The following is a 22,618-nucleotide window of genomic DNA, read 5'->3' as shown; positions in this document are numbered from 1 at the left end:
ATTTGGATGTGGGCATCCGTGAGGAGCTGTTCTAGCTACAACTCCACCCTATGGATAGATGGCTCAGAGTTCAGATACCCTACTGAGTTGAGTCAGCTGTGGCTGGGGGAGGATTGAGCAAAGCTGCCCTTGGTGAGAGAGGAATGACCTTGAGACAGTCCAGTGGGAGGAACAGTAGTGTGTTTCGTCTCACGTTACAAGACGCGTGAGAGAACTGCCCATCTCTGAGTAGAGAAAAGGGTTTTACTGTCACTGGTGTAGGTTCATGAATAAGAGCAGTTAAAAACTCACACACTCACTTGCCATCGAGTTGATTGGGACTCAGCCCCGATAGGACAGAGGAACACTGCGCCTGTGGGTGTCTGAGGCTGCGAATCTATGGGGGTAGAAAGCCTCATCTTTCATGGAGCGGCTGGTGGGTTTGAATTGCTGATCAGAGTGAGCATAACCCACTATGCCACCAGGTCAAATTACTTGCGGAAAGTTCCTTAAATTGCATTTACATTGTATTAAGATACAGTCCTGGGAAGCTAAAATTCAGACTCATGGTCTGTGGCCATATAATGTGATTTGTCAAGGCTGTCTTTACCTGGTCTCTGCTTGCCCTGATGGACTGCTTCTCGCCCTTTACCACTGAACTCCACGTCAGGAGGAAACAGTGTTGCAGTTTTAAAAAGATAATTAATAGGCTGTTTAAAAAGTATACTTCTAAATGTATAGAACAGTTGAGCATGTAGTACATACCTTCCTCCCCAACCCCTATTCTCTATCCCCCAATTTTTAAAAAGTTTTATTAACATATCATTCCCATATCATGCAATTCAATATTCAGTCACATCAAAAAGAGTTGTACAGTCATCACCACAATCCCTTTTAGAACATTTCTTCATTCTTGTACTCGTTATTAGCTCCCCATTTCTCCCAACCCCACCCCTGCCAGACCCCCTAGGAACCATCATTTGCATTCATATATATGTTGTTTTGGGTCTTCTGATGCCTGATCCTGTCGACACCTCACGATCACACAGGCTGGTGTGTTTCTTCCACGTGGGCTTCGTTGCTTCCCTGCTAGATGGCTGCTTGTTTAACTTCAAGCCTTTAAGACCCCAGACACTATCTTTTCATTGACAGCACCATCAGCTTTCTTTACCACATTTGCTATGCACCCATTTTTACTTTGGTGATCATGGTGGGGGGGGTGGGGGGGGAAGGTGAGCATCACAGAATGCCAGGTTATAAGAACAAAGTGTTCTTGTGTTGAGGGAGTACTTGAGTTGAGACCCAATGCCTGTTTGCTCCCTTAATATTTATTTAAATATATGTACATAGAACTATATCATTATATACTAATATAGTTACATGTGTGAATGCTTATATGTATACCTCTATAAATATCTTTTGCCTCCTAGTTCTGTCCTCTATTTCTTTTTACTTTCTTCCTGCCCCACAATCATGTTCAACCTTCATTCGGCTCTTAGTACTCTCTCTCAGCTACATTGCACTTAATCAAACCCCACCAGGCCTTCCGTGTCCTCCTTGCCATTGATTTTAGATTTCTTATTGTTCTCTTGTCCCTGGGTTTGTTGGCTCCCCCTCCCTTTCTCCCACCTCTTCCTCTCCCATGTCCCTCTGGAGCCACAAGCGCCACTATTTTCTCCGGTTTCATGATCCTATCTTATATGATGGACATGAGGAAAAGAAAAAGATGCCTGTAATAGTACCAGGTCTGTCTGCTGACCCTTCTGAGTGTTTTCCAGTCAGGTCTGGTGAAATGCCAAGCCCTGCCCACTGATTCCGAAGTCTCACCCCCCAATTGTTAGCAGCTGCTTCCACTCCCGCACTGCCATGGAGTTGGTGCTAACTCACAGTAGAACTCCTATGAGTCTCAGAGACTGTGGTTCTTTATGGGAGTCGAAAGCCCAGTCTTCCTCCCATGGACCAGCTGGTGGTCTTGAACTGCTGACCTTGTGGTTTAGCAGCCCAATGGGTAACCACTATACCGCCAGGGCTCCAACAGCTTGCTTTAGTTTAGGGTGGTATACTTGTTACATTTAATTTACCAGTATTGATACACGATTACATCCATAGATCATCGTTGAAGGCTTATTCTTCCTACTATGCCTTTCTAAGGGTTTTGGCAGATGCCATATATCCACATGACAATTTCAACCAGAATGAGTTACTTAGCCCCCAAAATGTCTGGAGCTTCACTTTTCATCACTTCCAGGCATCCCCTAAATTTCTGTCAACCACTGCTCTTTGAACTGTCACTGTAGTGGTGTGCTTGGGATCAGACAGCGGGTAGCTTTTCCAGAGGCCCTCTGTCGCTTAGCAATATACAACTGAGGAATGCAGTAAGAAGAAGGGCATTTGAGGGCCTGCTGCCACAGGAATGAACCTTGAAAACATGCTCAGTGAAATGCGCCTGAGGAAGGACAGATGATTCTAGATAGCAGTTATCTGGGGCAGGCAGATTCATACAAACAGAACACAGGTCCGAGGTTACCAGGGGCTTCAAGCAGGGGGAATGGAAAAAGTTAAATTGCTCCATAGCCACAGAGAAAGTTTTGGAAATACTAGCGATGGATGGTGGCACTATATCGCGACAGCTCTTGACGTCACTGACGCAGCACTTGGTTTCCAAGAATGCATGCTGAAGCACAGGATAGCCCCACAAAAGCCTCTGCCTCGACTCCCTTGGCAGCTTTCCCCCCCGGGGTGGGAGGTGGGGGCCTTCATCAAGCAGTCCTCCAAGTTTTCCATCTCCTGGGGCACACTCTGGGCCTCCACATTTTAGCTTCATGAAAGAGGGAAGAGTGAACCCCAGACCGGAAGAGCCTTGGCTTTGACCTGGAGAAGTCTTTAACCCTTAGTCTGTCCAACTTGGCTAGAGCTGCTTGAGTAGAAACACCACAAACGGGTGACTTTAACAAAAAGAAACTTGTTTTCTCACAGTGTAGGAGAATAGCAGCCCCTAGTCCTAGCAGCTCAGGGAAGGTTCTCTTATTTTGAAAAACTCAACTGCCATAGAGTCAACTCCAACTTATAGCCACCCTCTGGGGTAGAGTAGAACACCCCTGTTGGTTTCTGAGACTAGATTTTGACGAGAGTGTAAAGTAAAGCGTCATCTTTCTTCCAAGGTGGTTGCTAGCAGCTGACTTTGTGGTGGCCCCCGTACCCTTAAGCTCCTGTATTATTCACTCTACATAGTCACAGCCATCAAGTCAGTGCTGACTCTTAGCAATGGAGAAGGAGAATTACTAGACCAGAAGCCAAGAATTGATCCTCTATATGTTCCTAAAAAAACGGGCAGCTGTACAGATAGACTTTGTGCCTCTACTTAAATCTTACATCACTAAGATCGGTTTGTTTGAATAATGTGGCATTGTATGATCCTCACCTTCCCGACACGATGGCTGAAGACAAAATGGATGCATTAACAAATGTGGTGAAGAAAGTGATAGTGCCCAGCTATTAAAAGATAGAGCATTTGGTGTCTTAAAGGCTTGAAGTTAAACAAGCAGCCATCTAGCAGGGACGCTACAAAGAGCACATGGATGAAGCACACCAGCCGGTGTGATCATGAGGTGTCGATGGGAATAGGTATCAGAAATTCAAAAACAAGCAATCAGATTGACATAAAGGAGCGTAGACAAAGTGGAGACCCAAAACCCATCTGAAAGATAATTGGACAATCCCTCACAGAAGGGATGCTATATCCAGCATGCAGTACAGAACTGAGGAACCACATAAATAGCCTCTAGTTCTTTGAGATTTCTTCCCCCTACTACCATGGCCCTGGTTTCACCACATTAATCTTGTGAGACCTGTGTATGTTTATTTTGTACAATTCAGGTCGTTCGATGCATGAAATCCCAAGATAGATAAGCCTTTAAGAAATAGAAATGGGAGTAATGACTTCCTGAAGATGTGGTAAGGGGGTGGGTGGGAAGGGGCAAGCAGATAGCAAGATGACTGTACAACTCCACTTGAGGGGAACGGATAACAGAGTTATAGGGGGATAGATAACACTGGATGGTGTAATATACAGCAATAATAATAATAATATATGATATAATAATAAGGGTTCCTGGGGGGTAGGATGGGGATAAAAGGGAGCTGATACCAAAGAGTTCAAGAAGAAAGAAAATGTCTTGAAAATTATGGTGGCAGCAACTGTACAGTGATGCTTGATCTAACTGCATTATGAATGTTACAGTATCTGTAAGAGCTCCCAGTTTAGTTTTAAAAAGGGCAGCTGTATGATCACATCAGCAATGCCAAACCCAAATCAAACTCACTGCCATCAAGTCAGTCCTGACTCATGGCGACCCTGTAGGACAGGGTAGAACTGCCCTTGTGGGTTCCCAAGACTGTAACTCTGTACTGGAGTAAAAAGCTTCATCTGTCTCCTCAGCAGTGGCTGGTGCTTTCGAAAGCTAACCTTCTGGTTAGCAGCCCAACGCATACCCCCTTCAACAGGGCTCTCAACACACTCAAACTCACTGCCTTCAAGCCAGTGCTGACTCATCGTAACCTGTAAGACAACAAGGTAGAACTGCCCCTGTGAGCTTCAGAGACTGTAACTGTTTACAGGAGTAGAACGCCCCATCTTTCTCCCTATCAGACCCCCCCCAAAAAAAAACAAACCCACTGCTGTTAATTAGATCCTGCCTCAGTGACTCTATTTAGAATTCCTGAGCCTGCAAGTCTCCATGGGAGCAGTTTCTCCGGAGGAGCAACTGGTGGGTTTGAACCGCCTCCCTTTCAATTGGCAGCTCAACACTTACCTGACAGGGCCAAGGGCTCCTTTTCAGCAATGTCTAAGTGTCCCTCACTTGCAACAATTCATTGAAATCCAGTGATTTGCATAATTTGTGCTAGCATGACTTATCTAATACTAACTAAATTTCCTTAAATGATTGTATAGGACTTTTAACCGATTTAACTCCCATATCATACAATTCACCCATTCAACATATATAATTCAACTATTTTTAGTATATTCAGAGTTGTACAATCGTTATGACCATATTTTTCCCCGTTGCCATCGAGTCAATTCTGAGGCACAGAGACCCTATAGAAAAGGGTAGAACTGCCCCTCTGGGTTTCCTGGACTGTTAACTCTTTATGGGAGTAGAAAGCCCTGTCTTTCTTCCAAGGAGCAGCTGGTGGATTTGAACTGCTGACCTGTGGTTAGTCACCCAGTGTGTAATCACTACACCACCTTGGCCTTAATCGAATTTTAGAAACGATTTCAATACCTTTTTAATTGTACTTCTTCACTTGCTAAAGAGGAATTGCTTTTTTGAATTTTGCTTTTAGGATTAAAAACTAACGTAAAGAAAAATTAGATAATTTTGTAATAGATAATTTTTTCTTGATATACTTTCTTAAAGTCACCATTTAATTAGTCAACTGCCTTAGTAATCTCAGACAGGATTCTCTTGGTGTTTTCTCTCAGCGTTGCAGGATGAATGAAGACACTGGCAGTGAGTACCTAACGCCCTGGCAGCTGTCTCAAGTGGTTGATGGCGGAGGTATTGGAATTATAGAAGAAAGCAAACACACAAAACTTAATAAAGGTGATTTTGTGACTTCGTTCTATTGGCCCTGGCAAACCAAGGCTATTCTGGATGGAAATCTCCTTGAAAAGGTGAGGTATTGGATTTGTAATCCTAACTTTGTGCATTTGGCATTTAGTTCTGTTTGCTGTCCAGGAAGAAATGAAGACAGACATTGTGTTTTTGCCAGCTATCCTTATGGGGCAGGCTCTCCCAAGCCTTTACTCTTCTCCCCCTGTTGGCCGTAACTGCGTAGGGTAGTTTTTAGATTACAACTGAATGGAGCTGCCATTTTCTACATTTACTTTTTTTCTTTAGTTAAATGTGCAATATAAAACCTGAAGTACACATAGATGAATACTATTTTGCATTAAGAATGAGAAGGCCCTCTCTAATGGCGTGTTTTAAATTTTTCAGAGAAATAGCTGCCTGCCTTAACCTCAATTCCATCTTGTGGCAGAAATCCTGATTTCAGTTCCTACTATGAAGTTGAACCATACAAAATTACCAGTATGTGTCTGGCTTGGGCCTGCAAAAAAATAGAAGCCCCATGCAATTAATAGCTTGTGTAAATCATGTGTCACCAAGCAAATTATGTCTCGGGGCCTCACTTCCCTCGTGAACAAAATGAAAATAATAACTGTCTCACCTGTAGATATGAGAGTGAAATGATGTGATGGGCGTCACTAAAGCTTGTAAATGACAAAGAGCCATGTAAACGGGGTATGTTTCTTATGACAAACCTATAGCCAGAAATACAGTTAAGACACAATTGATATGTGGTAGATACTGACCAGCCATTTGTCAATTTTTTGGTACTGGTAAAATGTACTTAACTAGATTGCTTAACAGAAACTGAAAAAGCAATATTCAGCAGTTTCTGGTTTTGCCTGTCAGTTTGCTATAGTGGGAAGTTGAGCAGTTGAAGACCACTTTGGGAACAAGTTGGAAATGAGGAAGAAGAGTTCAGAAGGGATGGAGGAGACATCTTTGCTGAGCACACACTGATCTCAGTGTTTTGTGTTTACTTAACTGTGTTAGTCTGGGTTGACTAGAGAAACAAACCCATAGATACTTATATATGTGTAAGAAAGATCTTTATATAAAGAGCAATTGGATATTAAGAAAACATCCCAGTCCAGATCAAGTCCATAAGTTAGATATTAGCCCATCTGTCCTATCCTAGTCCATAAATTCTACAAATTCACGCAGCACATGCAATGATGCCGAAAGCAGGAAGATCACAGGTCAGTGGGTGAAAGTCTTGTGGAAGCATCTCAGCTTTGGCTCAGCTCTCCTTGTGGCTCCTCCATGGAGTTTTAGGCCTCTGGCTTCCATCAGCATAGCTTCATGTGGCTTGTCAACAGAATGTGTAGCAGAGAGAGTGTGTCCCGCCTCCGGGAGGAAGACAGGAGTTCCCAGAATTCTCAGGAGAAGGCCATGCCCACACAGAGGCATGATTAGCTATGACCTTATTGACAAGGCCAGACTCCACCCCTTGTCTCAAGTTTGGCAGGAGATATGTAACTGCCATGCTTACAAACAACTATTACAGAAATATTTCTGTTTATTGCAGACCTTAGTAATTCTGTTACCTCTATCCACGTTTAACTGATCCTAAATCCAGAGCCAGACCTGCTGCTGTGGGGTTACTTCAGACTCCTAGTGACCCTCTAGGGCAGTGGTTCTCAGCCTTCCTTATGCTGCCACCCTCTAACATAGGCCCTCGTGGTGGGGACCCCCAACCATAACATTATTTTCGTTGATACATCATTACTGTAAGTTTGCTACTGTTATGAATCGGGCAACCCCTGTGAAAGGGTCCTTCGACCCCCAAAGGGTCGCAACCCACAGGTTGAGAACCGCTGCACCAACTGCTCTGTGGGAGAAAGATAGGGCTGTTTGCGGCTCAGAAAGCTATCGAGCAGTGGTTCTCAACCTGTGGGCCGAAACCGTTTAGGGGTCAAACGACCCTTTCACAGGGGTGGCCCGATTCATAACAGTAGCAAAATCACAGTGACGAAGTAGCAACGAAAATAACTTTATGGTTGGGGGGTCACCACAACATGAGGAACTGTATGAAAGGTCGCGGCATTGGGAAGGTTGAGAACCACTGAGTTGGTCGGTTTGAATCTTTGAGTTTCCAGTTAACAGCCTAATACCTGACGCTCCCCTCTGCAAGGGCTCCTTGATTTAACTGATAGTCATTAGTAATCACTGAACACAAATGTTGCAGTCATTCTCTTTGGCAGTTGGCAAATCAAACAGAAGGTGGGTTTTAATTTTTTTGGGTGGTTTGCTGAAATTTTACTAAATGTTTTAAAATCTTTTAAAAAGTTATTATGAAACCGCGCTAATAGAAAGTCTTTTTTTTAAAAGTTGCATGTTCAACTCTCCCTAACTTTCAGATAAGAAAACAATATAGAATGAATAACAGTATAATTAATTTTTATAGGGGTAAGCATATAAACATAAAGTGCTTTACGAAGTTGAAACCTGGTTTTATAATTAAATGAGAAGAAATTATAGCACCTCTTCCTTACAATTGGTTGAAACATTTTAAACATCAATGATATGAACTGCTGACATTTGAATTGGTTTTTATAGACAAATTTTACTTTGGATTTTCTCAGAGATTTTAAAAACTTTGCAGTTTTGCTTAGTGTTTTCCTATTAAGAATGTCCTCTCTTTGGATATACTTGAGGCAGTGACAAGAATAAATTATCTTTTTCACGCGTGATTCTCTTTTACAGCTTCTATTACAGAGAAGTATTATTTTTTTTGCATTGAATAATTTTTATATTCCCCTTGAATTATGTTATATGTAAATTACAAATTTTTAACAAGGCAGTGATTTTCTGTGTTAGAAACAATATTGAGCTGGTCCTTGTCATGTTTAAAACAGGAATCCCTACTATTGTTTTTTTTAATTCACATTTCATTTTAGGTAGACCCGAAACTTGTGGATGGGCACCTTTCCTACTTTCTTGGAGGGATAGGAATGCCTGGTTTGACTTCCTTGATTGGGATACAAGAAAAAGGCCACATAACTGCTGGATCCAATCAGACAATGGTTGTCAGTGGGGCTGCTGGTGCTTGTGGGTCTTTGGCAGGGCAGGTAAACTTTAAGAGAATTTTTTTATTAAAGAGTAATCATATATGAATCCCTGGTACATATGTATATAAGAAACCAAACTTCAAACTCATTCCAACTCATGGCAAGCCTATAAAATAGAAATTTGAACAAATAGAATATAACATAATCCTTTCACATAATTCTGATAGAAATAGTGTTGTTATATTTAAACTCTTGGTAAAAACGTGAAAGATAGTTTTTGGTATCTTATTCTCTCTTAACCCAAAATTGATGTGGTAAATGAGTGACATAGTTGCTCTTATCATTATAAAAAAGAGCATCATACACTGCCTGTCTGGAATACTGTGGATTTTTAACAGATGAGCTAAAAATTAATTAATTAATTAAATTGAAAAACAAAATAAACTCATTTTTAAAAATGTTAAAATAGGAAATACTCATTGGATTTTAGAAATTTGTTTTTTTTAATTTTAACAATTTATTGGGGCTCATACAATTCTTTTCACAGTTCATGCATATACATACATCAATTGTATAAAGCACATCTGTACAGTCTTTGCCCTAATCATTTTTTTCTCTTTTCTTCTTTTACATTTTATTAGGGACTCATACAACTCTTACCACAATCCATACATATACATACATCAATTGTATAAAGCACATCCATACATTCCCTGCCCCAATCATTCTCAAGGCATTTGCTCTCCACTTAAGCCCCTTGCATCAGGTCCTCTTTTTTTCCCCCCTCCCTCCCCATTCCCCCCTCCCTCCCCATTCCCCCCTCCCTCATATGCCCTTGATAATTTATACATCGTTGTTTTGTCATATCTTGCCCTATCCGGAGTCTCCCTTCCCCCCTTCTCTGCTGTCCCTCTCCCAGGGAAGAGGTCACATGTGGATCCTTGTAATCAGTTCCCCCTTTCCAACCCACTCACCCTCCACTCTCCCAGCATCGTCCCTCACACCCTTGGTCCTGAAGGTATCATCCACCCTGGATTCCCTGTACCTCCAACCCTCATATGCACCAGTGTACAGCCTCTGTCCTATCCAGCCCTGCAAGGTAGAATTTGGATCATGGTAGTTGGGGGGAGGAAGCATCCAGGATCCGGGGGAAAGCTGTGTTCTTCATCGATACTACCTCACACCCTAATTAACCCATCTCCTCTCCTAAACCCCTCTATGAGGGGATCTCCATTGGTCGACACTTGGGCCTTGGGTCTCCACTCTGCACTTCCCCCTTCATTTAATATGATATATATATACATATATATACATACATATATACATATACACATATATACACATACATACACACACTTATATCTTTTTTTTTTTTTTTGCATGATGCCTTATACCTGGTCCCTTGGGCACCTCGTGATCGCACTGGCCGGTGTGCTTCTTCCATGTGGGCTTATTTGCTTCTGAGCTAGATGGCTGCTTGTTCACCTTCAAGCCTTTAAGACCCCAGACACTATCTCTTTTGATAGCCGGGCACCATCAGCTTTCTTCACCACATTTACTTGTTCACCCACTTTGGCTCCAGCCGTTGTGTCGGGAGAGTGAGCATCATAGAGTTCCAATTTAATAAAAGAAGGTATTCATGCATTGAGGGAGTGTTTGAGTAGAGGCCTAAGGTCCTTCCGCCACCTTAATACTTGACCTATAAATATAGACACATAGATCTATTTCCCCATCCTCCTATATATATTTGCATGTACATGTCTTTGTCTAGACCTCCATGAATGCCCTTTGACTCCTAGCTCTTTCCTCCATCTCCCTTGACTTTCCTCCTGCCCTACTACCATGCTTCATCGCCACCTGGGCTAGAATATACCTCTTCTCTAAGCAACCTTACCCTTGATCATTTCCCACCAGGCCTGCCACTCCCCCTTCTCTACCATTTGGGGTCCCATGTTTTTCCCTTGTCCCTGGGTTTGTTAACACCACTTCCTTACCCCCCCTACCCCCCCACCCCAAGTCCCCCCAGAACTGTCGGTCCCATTGTTTTTCCTCCAGATAGTTCATCCAGCCTGTCCTATTCAGACAGACCTGTGGAGTCACTAACATGCACGAAAACTAGACAGAGGAAAACAAAGCAACAGTATATAACCAGACAACAAAACAACAAAAACAAACCACTGACAAAGAACAGAATAAAACAGTTCACAAGAGAAAAGCTTGTAGTTAGTTCAGGAAATACTCATTGGATTTTAGAAATTAGTATTTTGATAGCCTTTTAAGTACATTGCTGTATAATAATAGCTTAAAAAATTTTAGCATTCAAACCTTATTTAATTTTATTCTATTAATTGACCCTTTCCCCCACCCTTAGTTATTTGAGATCAGATTACTTTTAGCAAAAAAAATAGTGTTATCTAATGTAAATTATGGAGTGACACTCAACTCTGCACTGGTTTATGTTTTCTCATTTTTAGATTAAAATGATACATTTACTTTTCAACATTGTCCCTTTAGATTGGCCATTTGCTGGGCTGTTCCAGAGTAGTGGGAATTTGCGGGACACCTGAGAAGTGCCTCTTTTTGACCTCAGAACTGGGCTTTGATGGAGCAATTAATTATAAAAAGGGGAACGTGGCAGAAAAACTACGGGAGCTGTGCCCAGCTGGAGTGGATGTCTACTTTGACAACGTTGGGGGCGACATCACTGAAACAGTGATACGTCAGGTTGTTTATTTTATAAATTTAAATACTGCATTTTATTTGTTGTAACCTTGTTTTTTATTGTGATATATATGTATGTGTGTGTGTGTATATATATGTGTGTGTGTATATATATATATATATATATATATATATATATATATATATATATATATATATATAAGAAAGAAACCATTTGCCAATTGTGATTAGCCCTTACCTGGAACTGAAAGAGAAAAAAACAAAACTGGAAAAACATAGGTGACAAATAATGTAACGATCAGCCCTGTAATTAAGTAATCCAAGAGATTTTGTTAGATCTCTATGGGAGAGATCTACCTCAGTCCTTGCCTTTGAGAGAGAAAAGAATTCACATCAACGCCTGGTTTGTGCTCCAAGTTTTGGGTTTTTTAAAATCACAATCCATACAAACATCAATTGTGTAAAGCACATTTGTACATTCGTTGCCCTCATTATTCTCAGAACATTTGCTCTCCACCTAAGCCCCCGGCATCAGGTCCTCATTTTTCCCTCCCTCCCCGCTTCCCCCTCCCGCTCCAAGTGAGTTTTATAAAGGTTAAAAGTGGCACAAATGTGTGGGATCATGGCCCAGCCGCTAGAAGAGCAGCAAACACCAGAACAAACTTCTGGCTTTTCAGCTCCCCCCCTCTTTCACCCCCACCTGGAGGCGTGGTCGACCCCTGTCAGGGAAAGCCAACCCCTAACACATCATTATGGGTCCGGTAGGCGCAATTGTACAGCGATAATAAGTAAAGATCATAGTAAAGTTATAGAGAGCATGAGAGATAGAAGTACTGAAATAAATGGAGTCATATACAATTCATGGTAGTATGCTCACCTCAGCCCCACTCGATGGTCCACGTGGAGGGAGAGAGTCCCTCTTTAATGTTAGCCCAGGCTTTTTATATTCTCCGGGGACGTGCAAACCCCCTAATTACAGGTGAGGACATACATCACAGGGAGGGGTTGTGCCATAGGTAACACAGTAATGAGAGGGGGTGGTCTAGGGACATTCATGCAACAGTAAGAGGAGGACTTGGGGGTATACATGTGATAAGGTGGGCGGATACCTTAACTTTGGATGTCACAGAGTCAGTTTGGCCTGTTCCCTGACTCATCTGATAGAGATCATTATTGGTAGGGTGAGAATGCTTGGTCTCAGGCCTCAAGGAGGAATAGTTTATTGTCCCCAGTAGCAGGGAGTGAGGCCTGCCACATAGTCTGGTGACTAACTGCCCTAGAGGCCTACCCTGTAGTCTGGTGACTAACTACCCTCGGGGAGGATGTCTGTAAGTGGCTGACCTCTCCCCACAGACCCCACTGGCTGAGTCAAATTCACCTGGCTTAGATGGGCCAATCCAGGTGTACCGCCCACCAAGGTAGGTAGTTGTACCACCCTTCCAGGCCAGGAGCCCAACCCTAACAGTTTTCTTGAGGCAACCCCCATTTGCTGGCAGAGTTGCACTGTATCCATTTCAGTTCTTTGCTATCTTAGGTGTTTCACCTACAGTTTTTTTTTGTGAAAAACGACATTTGTCTTGTTCAAGTGATGGTCTGACTCAGCAAGCCTTACTCACCCTAAACCTCATAAGCCATGGCTCGAGATCACTGGTTGTCGTTTTGTGCCCTTGAGGCGGTGTGCCCATGCATAGCCATCCTGTAGGAAGGTAGAACTGCCCAAAGAGCTTTCTTAGACTGTTATCTTGATGGAAGCGGATCTAGGTAGGTTCAAACTGCCAACCTTTCAATTAGCATCTGAATGCTTAACCTTGGTGCTCCCCAGGCTCCTATAGGGAATGGATTTTCATAAATTGCAGCCATTCTTCTAGTATATTTACTAACTGCTCTAGAGAATCAGCCTTACTTATTAACATTACATAGTCCTTTACATCTGAAGAAATATCCTGCAACTACTAACAAAAGCAACAACAAGCAAGGCAACAATGTAATTCTTTTGCTGATTACTAGACTCTTAGAAGTATTTACCTCATGTTGCTTTAAAGTGAATTTAGATGCATTAAAACTGCTCACTACAAATAATCGGTAAATTTTCAAAACATCAGTTTATTGGCACTAAGGGATTAACTATAATAGTCGGGAAGCTTTCATTGATGCAGCTATGAAATCCATAAACTTAGGAAGGCATGTATGTTAAGTATAAACATCTAATTTCTTTGAACAGATGAATCAGAACAGCCACATCATCCTGTGTGGTCAAATTTCCCAGTACAACAAGGATGTGCCTTATCCTCCCCCACTGGCCCCTGATGTAGAAGCAATCCGTAAAGAAAACAACATCACAAGGTGGGGTCTATCCCTTTGCCCTTATTACCTGGTGTTGAGAGGATTTAGGTATCAGAGATGTGTATGAAGTGTACTGGCATTCATATAGAATTTTGTTTCCTCAAATAAAACTTGAAGATAATACATCTAAAGCATTTTATTATGAAATAACTATAATAAAATATTTGTGATGGGTGATGACTAACGGGAAGACAAAGGAGAGGGCTTAGGGGTTGGAGTGGAAGAAGTAGCTGAGGGTGGTTGGGAGTTGGGGTAGCTGAGGGGTGTTCAGGATATGGAGGCCTTACTAGGGGCACGGACAAGGAGTCAGGGTTCAGAAAAAGATGAAGGGTGAGTAAAATTGTCAGGGACCTGATTGGGCGCAGTGGATCTGTCTGAGCTGGCGAGTGTTTCTGATTAGGAGAGTGTTGGGCTAAGAGAACCTGAGCAGGGTGACAGGTGTGCAGAGAGAGGGACGGAGCACAGAAGCAAGAAAGCGTGGATATAATAGGGGACCTCAGGCCATTTTCCAGTTTGCTGGCAAAAGTTAGATCAGTCAAGATGTTGAAATCAAAAATACCGTTTTCTGGCCAGCAGGACATATTGTCTGGTTTGTATTGGGGCCAGGCAAAATTGTAGTAGAAAACAAGGCATTTGGGCCAAAGGTCTGACGTTAAGTCGAGGATTGAAAGGTTAGCTAGGAGACACCCCAAGGCTGTGGAAGGGTCGGGCTTGGAATTTTTGTTTCCCATACTATACTGTGAGAGACTGAGCTAGAGAGCTGGCATCCAGTATCCCGCTGGGTCTTTGGTATAGAGGGAGAAGCCCAGCACTGAGCTTCCAGGTCCCTGGAAAAAGGTACAGAGAGACCCAGGTGTCCCAAATAGCTGTCCTTTGGAATGAATGGAGAGACTCTGACAGAAGCTCACGGTTTTAATGGACTGAGCTCCTGGAGGAAGGACCCCACAGTAAGGGACTGTGGCTGAAACAGCAAAGACAGGATTTGGTCGGGTACTTTCTCGAGACGTGGCCGATGGCAGCAGAAGTGGAGGAGAGAGACAGCACAGCACCCACTTAAGGGTAGACAGGGCGTTTCAGAACGTCTCTACTCTTCCTGAGTTTCAGCACCAAATGAAAAGTAATTTGGTAATGGAGAGAAAGAAAAAGGGTAAAGACAGAAAGTTTTAAACTTTTATTTCAGAGCTCCGGGCGAGGTTCACAGGTTGTGCTGCCTGGGAGGGAGGGGGAAGAGTTTATAGCACCCGTCTGGCCTGAGGTCAAAGCCATTTGGGGAAGTTTCCATTGTGGTTTGGCTGTTTTGCAAGGTGTGAATAGTAACAATCGTATCTGTACCTGCCAGCCACCTGTGTCAGAGATTGAAAGGTCATCATTGGGGGTTGTTGTACACCGTAGTCAGGGTATTGTTCCACTTGCCTGCCCGACCAGTTGCTGTCTAACTCCCATCACCCTAAACAGAAATTCAGTACTCCTTAGCAGAAACTCCCCATTGTTCCCTCCTGCCCATTGCAGATATAAACTTTGGTCTTTATGTATTTGCCTAAAAATGCAGATTTTTTTTTTTTTTTTTTTTTTTTTTAAAATGCAGATTTTAAAGCTGTTAGTTAGGTAGCCAGATTCAGGGAGAGGGTTATCCCTCCCGTGCCTGCAAAGGCCCCATAGAGGAGGTTGTATAGAAATCAGGCCAGCATTAGATGCCTATGAAGACCCCTAACTGAGCATGTTCAGACTCAAAGTCCCCAGCCAAGTGGGAGGTACATCTGGGTGGTCTAAACTAGACCTAGGCTCATGTCCTACCCAGCTGGGCTTAACCCAGCCAATAGGGGGTGGTCTAAACTAGGCCTAGGCTCATGTCCTCACCCAGGTGGGCTTAACCCAGCCAATAGGGGGTAGTCTAAACTAGGCCTAGGCTCATGTCCTCACCCAGGTGGGCTTAACCCAGCCAATAGGGGGTGGTCTAAACTAGGCCTAGGCTCATGTCCTCACCCAGGTGGGCTTAACCCAGCCAATAGGGGGTGGTCCAAACTGGGCCTAGGCTCATGTCCTCACCCAGGTGGGCTTAACCCAGCCAATAGGGGGTGGTCCAAACTGGGCCTAGGCTCATGTCCTCACCCAGGTGGGCTTAACCCAGCCAATAGGGGGTGGTCCAAACTGGGCCTAGGCTCATGTCCTCACCCAGGTGGGCTTAACCCAGCCAATAGGGGGTGGTCCAAACTGGGCCTAGGCTCATGTCCTCACCCAGGTGGGCTTAACCCAGCCAATAGGGGGTGGTCCAAACTGGGCCTAGGCTCATGTCCTCACCCAGGTGGGCTTAACCCAGCCAATAGGGGGTGGTCCAAACTGGGCCTAGGCTCATGTCCTCACCCAGGTGGGCTTAACCCAGCCAATAGGGGGTGGTCCAAACTGGGCCTAGGCTCATGTCCTCACCCAGGTGGGCTTAACCCAGCCAATAGGGGGTGGTTCAAACTGGGCCTAGGCTCATGTCCTCACCCAGGTGGGCTTAACCCAGCCAATAGGGGGTGGTCCAAACTGGGCCTAGGCTCATGTCCTCACCCAGGTGGGCTTAACCCAGCCAACAGGGTCAACCAATACCTTCAACCACACCTTCCTGGCCAGGAAATAACCTCACTGTGGAAAGGCCAGTCTCCTTTACCCAACTTCTGTTTGGAGGCAATGTCAGAGGGTGAGGTGTACATGCCTGGGCATGGCCCCTCAGGACCTGCTTTGGGCCCCACATGTGCCTGCTCTGCCCCTGCTCAGGTCTCTCTCTGACTCCTGTCCCTGCTCATGCCGGCCTCAGTTCTGCACATGTGGGTGCATTGTTCCACGAGGCTGCTCATGTCCATTTGTGAGCCCCAGCTCAGCTTCCAGCTTCTGTGCAGCTTGGCACACTTCCCTGAAATAGCGTGTATCCTTTTGAGACAGTAAAATCTGAAACTTCACCATCCATAAAAACCCACTTTGATTGCAAAACAGCTTCCGCATGAATTCTTTCATTGTGCGAAGCCAAGAACCGAGGTCTTACCCACTAGAGAAGCCTTACAAAGCCACTTCAATATTTAGGTTTTGGTTAACTTGCTCTAGCAGAAACCTTAAAAAAGAAAAGCATGATGTTGTTCCATCTGCCAGAATACTCTTGATTGTGTGAGAAACTCAGTGTACACTGGCTTAGCTGCAAAGGAACTGTACTAGCTGATATGGGTGTCAGACCGATGACTGTGTACCCATCATTCAGGTAGTTCTGATACATTCACCAGTCCAGACCTGGCTGTAGGGCTCCAGGCCGTGCAGTGACAGCAGGCCTATTTTTCTTTGCCTCTGGGCTCTGCTGTCTTTGGTTTTCCATAGGCTCTAGCCCAGTGGTTCTCAACCTTCCTCATGCCGTGACCCATTAATATAGGTTCCTCCTGTTGTGGTGACCCCAACCATAAAATTGTTTTTGTTGCTACTTCATCACTGTAATTTTGCTACTGTTATGAATTGTAATGTAAATATCTGATATGCAGGATGTATTAGGCGACCCCTGTGAAAGGGCCGTTCAACCCCCAAAGGGGTCGCAGACCCCAGGTTGAGAACTGCTTCTCTAGACCAAGAGGATGGCTGGTAACTCTAATCCATGTATGGGAAGAGGATGGGGGGAGCCAGTGTTGGAACAATCTAGGGTGGCTGCAAAAGCAGATGCCTGCACTTTCTCCTGGATTATGGACTTTTATACAAAAATTTCCATTGCCCGAGGGGCGCTGAGTAATTTTTTTTCCTCCTGGAAATGGAATAGTAGGTCAAGTAAATTGGGGATGGTAGGCCAAATCGGTTTGGGAACCGGTGCTCTTAATTCTTCAGTTTCCCAGGTTAGCCACCTGTGCAAAGAGAGCAGCTTTACTTGTGGTGTCAATCCTAAGGCCTAAGTGCATTGACTCTCCCTGGCCTGCCTTAGGTCATATTCAGGTGGGGAGAGGGTGTTACCCACAGAGGAAATTCAAGACGCTGTTGCTCTCAGGTAGACAAAAACCACTGCAAGTCCACTATACTTACACCTGTCACTACACCTCAAACTACATGTAATCAGATTTAGTGTCAGTGCTAAGGTTTGAAGGGTAAACAGATAGTAGAGTTCTAGAATGATTAGCTCACGAACTCTTTCATTCCCTCCTTGTTCTCCTTGTTCCCACTACAGGGAAAGATTTATGGTGTTAAACTACAAGGACAGGTTTGAGCCTGGCATTCTGCAACTAAGCCAATGGTTTAAAGAAGGCAAAATAAAGGTATAATTTGCTTCTATTCTTTATCAATATAATGCTTCCAACTATTTGATATATTTTGTATAATTTGAATTTATTAGAGCAAACATACTAATTTTATAATGAAACTTCAAGTAAAAATGTTATTGAACATGACAGTAAAACCTATGAAAGCAAGAACCCCTATGTAAGATGGAAACCTGCCAGAAAAGGAAAACACAAACATTCTCTCCTAAAATAAGCGATAGCAAAATGTTCAGACTGCACCTTGCCCAAGGTTGGATACTCACAAGACAGAATAGCAAAGTACTTCCATTGAGTTCCAACTCTCTAGAGTTCCACTATAACGTTATAAAGTGCCTTTCTCTCCCGAGATTATAACCTCCTGAGAAACCCTAATTATTCCCATTATCTAAAATTTTACTGAGCTTTTCATAGATATTAAGAAATCTATGGGTTTTTTTTAAATTATAAAGATTATAATTCGGGAAAAACAAGTGATCTAAAATCGATGGCAAAGAGGGTGTAGGAGGCCTGGTAGAGCTTGATCAAGGGCAATGTAACCAAGAGGAATTGTTGAAACCCAAATGAAGGCTGAGCATGATAATGGGAGAAGAAGAAAGTAAAAAAATGAGGAAAGAACTAGGAGGCAAATAGAGGTCTAAATACAGGCATGTACATAAATAAATATATTTATATGTGATGATGGGGAAATAGATCTATGCACATATATTTATAGGTTGAGTATTAAGATAACAGATGGACATTGGCCCTCTACTGAAGTACTCCCTCAATGCAAGAACACTTTGTTTTATTAACCTGGCATTCCATGATGCTCACCTCTCCAACATGATCGCTGAAAACAAGTAGGTGCATAAGCAAATGTGAAGAAAGCTGAGGGTGGCCAGCTATCAAAAGATATAGTATCTGGGGTCTTAAAGGCTTGAAGGTAAACAAGGGGCCATCTAGCTCAGAAGCAACAGAGTCCATATGGAAGAAGCACACCAGCCTGTGTGATTATGAGGTGTCTATACGATCAGGTATCAGGCATCAAAGACCCAAAACGAAAAATATCATTGTGAATGAGGGGAAGTGTGGAGTGGAGACCCAAAGCCCATCTGTAGGCAAGTGGACATCCTCTTAAAGAAGGGTCTGGGGGAGGAGACAAGCCGTCAGGGTGCAGTGCAGCAATGATGAAATATATGACTTTCCTTTAGTTTAATGCTTCCCCTCCCCCACCATGATCCCAATTCTACCTTACAAATCTGGCTAGACCAGAGGATGTACACTGGTACAGATAAGAGCTGGAAACACAGGGCATCCAGGACAGATGAACCCCTCAAGACCAATGAGATAGTGATACCAGGAGGGTAAGGGGAAGGTGGGGGAGAAAGGGAGAATTGCATATAACCCCCTCTCTAGGGGACAGACAACAGAAAAGTGGGTGAAGGGCAACATCAGACAGTGTAAGACATGAAAAAATAATTTATAATTTATCAAGGGTTAATGAGGAGCTGATACCAAGGGCTCAAGTAGAACGCAAATTATTTTCAACAAATGCACAAATGTGCTTGACACAGTGGATATATGTATGGATTGTGATGAGTTGTACAAGCCCCCAATAAAATGATTAAAAATATATACATAAAAACCAATCAATAAAAAGTAAACAAAAATTTGTAATAATTCATTGAATCAAGTACTGTAAGAACTGTAAGCTGTAAACACCTCCCTGTATCCCTACCACTTTGCTACCCTATTTCTTTCCTGCCCTTCTTGGCTTTCTGTTGTATCTCATAGGTTGTTGGTTGAAAACCAGGAGTTAACTAATCTTGGGTTCACAAATTCTTGAACCATGCACAGGATATGCAAAATTGGATGTAGGTGTGCTTATGGACTTTTTTTGTAAGAGGTTGTATAGCTCTTACAATAGAGAAATAGGATTTTATTTTTTAAAGTCAAGTTATTAAAAGCTTTCCTGAGCTACCTGCATGACATAATTTTTCTATGTTTAGACAGAAAGTACTAAGCACTTTTGCTACCTCTTGCAAAAAATGCAAACTATTAAATAGAAACAGATCTAAAGAATATTAACTCTAGCTATTTTGATTTACAGATCAAAGAAACTGTACTGCATGGATTGGAAAACATGGGAGGTAAGATTAATATGGACTTATTTAAAACATATTCTCAGTATCCCTTTTTTTTTTTCACGTCACCACTTGGGAGTTTTTGTTTCATCCCTTCTTTTCTGTCCTGAGAAAGTATTTGGCTTCATGAGCATCTTAAGCTTCATGGAATTCCAACTTTCTGGTATTTAAGAGATTTTGTTCTCACATTTCAAATGTTAAAAAAATAAACTAAAAATTCATAAATAATTTTGAGAAAAAGAAAAAAGAATGTATGATTTGTGAGAGGCCTGCAGCCCGTGAGAAACTTTTTCCGGATTGAATGGTTTCCATGCATCACAGGAAGGCCTTGAGCTGAGCGGAACAGGCAGTGTGCCACTGGCAACTCACCTAGATGGGCATTTCCAACCCACCCTGCGGCACCTCGGAAGGAAGTCCTGGCAGTCCGACTCCCTCAGATGCTAGCTGAGATAACCCAGTAGGACAGTTCTACTCTGGAGACATGTGCGTTAGAATCAACGCTCAGCAATGAGTGATTTTGGTTTGAGGCATCCTAAGATGATATTTAAATTTTTTTCAATATTTAATTTTTCTTATTTTTGCATAAGGTACAGATGTCAGCGTTTTCTTTCATTTCAAGTGAAACAAGTTAAGTCAAACTGATTTTTTCCTCCTTTAGAAAAAATTTTAGTACACTTGGATGTTTACTAAACAGAAGTATAAATTTCATTCATTGGTCTGATGTAAAAAATAGGTCTTTCACTTAGTAAAACTTTATGATTAGCTTCCTAATATTTTTGACATTTGTGCTGACATTTTGTTCCTGTCCTTATTTCCTTCCCAGTCTCAATGTGAAAGACCTTTCCCATAGGTGTGAAAACAGGGTTTTCAGGTGTTGATTGGATTAGCTTGTGTTGAAACTTGGTCAGTGTTTTATTTGAGGCTTCTTGGCAATGACCAGTATTTATATTTAAATCACTGAAGACATTTATTTTAAACCTATTATATGTATTTTGTTAGTCTGGCCTTCTGATGAAAAGGGCCATTGATCTTGTCAGATAACCTTGTTTTTTTTCTTTTCTAGCTGCATTCCAGGCTCTGATGACTGGAGGTAACACTGGAAAGCAGATAGTTTGCATTTCAGAAGAATTCACGTTGTAGCCTCTGGAAGAGCAGTCATCCAGGAAGTCACACTGATTTCTCCCCATTTTGTACAGTTACCAAACACACCCCATTTTAAATTTAGTGTGGATAATTCTGAATTTAAATAGTAGCACAGGTTATAGGAACATGGGTTGAAATCAACCTTTAAGTTGTTTTTTTTCTCTGCTGAAACTATTTCAAATTTTTAATTAGCTATCCTAAAGCCACTATAAGTTCGATGCAACTTTTTATGAATCTTATAAAATGGGACGAAAGAAATTATTTTTTTAATTTGGAATAATAGAGTGCTTAAGATAGAACTTTTTAGTTCAGATCTTTTTCTATAATGCTAATATTAAAATTGGACATTTTTGTAGTAATAAGTGTTGAGCTTATTTGAATAGCCCTAGCCCTCCTGGCGAAGCCAATCTTGGCAGAATTTCAAAATAGCCAAACAAGATCATCCTTTCTTTTTGAGACTTGTATCTTCCAACTGTTGAATCATATAATTTGTACTTCCCCATTAAATGGGATTTACCCTCTGATTAGTAAACAAATACATTTTGTCATGGAGTTTTCTTTAAAATAAAGACAAAACTTTATTTCTGATTAGAAAAGTAAATTGGAGACATAGGATTTTCTGGTGGTGTGTTCTGGCTGCCCATGTGCCTGGCGCCCAGGGAGAGATTAGTTTTCCTCAGGAAAACAAAAAGGTACTAAAGGGAAAAGCTTGGGCTGGTGGGTGAGAGGATTGTGAGCTTTGGAGAAGGGGAGGGTAAGAAAGGGGTGGCTCCTATCCACAACCTTGAGATTTGGGACATGAATAGTAGTTTTCCAGGCACTTTTGCTCTCTACTACTAGAACTTAAGATCTGTATGACCATCTTGATTCTTTATGGTTCACTTTGGCAAGTATGTGAATACACCTGTGTAAGGCAAAAACCTGTCAGAATGAAACTCAAAATATTTTTCATTAAGACAAGCACTAAAAATTGAAGTCAGGATTTCATCTTGCTTGGATCCATAATCAATGTTCAAGGAAACAGCAGTCAAGAGATCAAAGGACACATTGTACTGTGTAAATGTGCTGCACTAGGCCTCTTTAAAGTGTTGAAAAGCAAGGATGTTATTCTGAGGACTGAGGTGCCCCTGATCCAAGCCATGGTATTTTCAATTGCCTCATATGCATGTGAAAGTTAGACATTGAATAAGGAAGACTTAAAACAGAATGCTCCTGAAAGGGAAGGATGGTGCGGCTGGGTCTCATTACAGTGGCCATGTTGTCGGGAGAGACCAGTCCCTGGAAGAGGACATCATACTAGAGGGGCAGTGAAAAAGAGGAAGACCCACAACATGGATTAACACGGTGCCTGCGACAACGGGCTCCAACACAGGAACAGCTTTTGAGGCTGGCCCAGGACTGGGCAGCGCTGTGTTCTGTGGGACATAGGGCAGCTACTAGGA

At 42.6% G+C, this 22,618-nt stretch overlaps 1 protein-coding gene across 2 annotated transcripts in view; it reads left to right on the top strand.

The window, feature by feature from the left end:
• The window catches only part of PTGR2 (prostaglandin reductase 2), a 29,341-nt gene extending 7,629 nt beyond the window's left edge, over positions 1-21,712 (top strand). For both annotated transcript variants that reach the window (XM_075531159.1, XM_075531160.1), the window contains exons 4-10: positions 5,465-5,656; positions 8,513-8,683; positions 11,138-11,347; positions 13,527-13,648; positions 17,820-17,907; positions 20,000-20,039; positions 21,097-21,712. In XM_075531159.1, the coding sequence (XP_075387274.1) occupies positions 5,465-5,656; positions 8,513-8,683; positions 11,138-11,347; positions 13,527-13,648; positions 17,820-17,907; positions 20,000-20,039; positions 21,097-21,173 (900 nt within the window). In that variant the 3' untranslated portion in view covers positions 21,174-21,712. The remainder of the gene's footprint in view (positions 1-5,464; positions 5,657-8,512; positions 8,684-11,137; positions 11,348-13,526; positions 13,649-17,819; positions 17,908-19,999; positions 20,040-21,096) is intronic.
• The last annotated feature ends 906 nt before the right edge of the window (positions 21,713-22,618 follow it).

This window comes from Tenrec ecaudatus, chromosome 14 (genome assembly GCF_050624435.1).
Source record: "Tenrec ecaudatus isolate mTenEca1 chromosome 14, mTenEca1.hap1, whole genome shotgun sequence".
NCBI lineage: Eukaryota > Metazoa > Chordata > Mammalia > Afrosoricida > Tenrecidae > Tenrec > Tenrec ecaudatus.
This window is presented reverse-complemented; position numbering and strand designations above follow the sequence as displayed.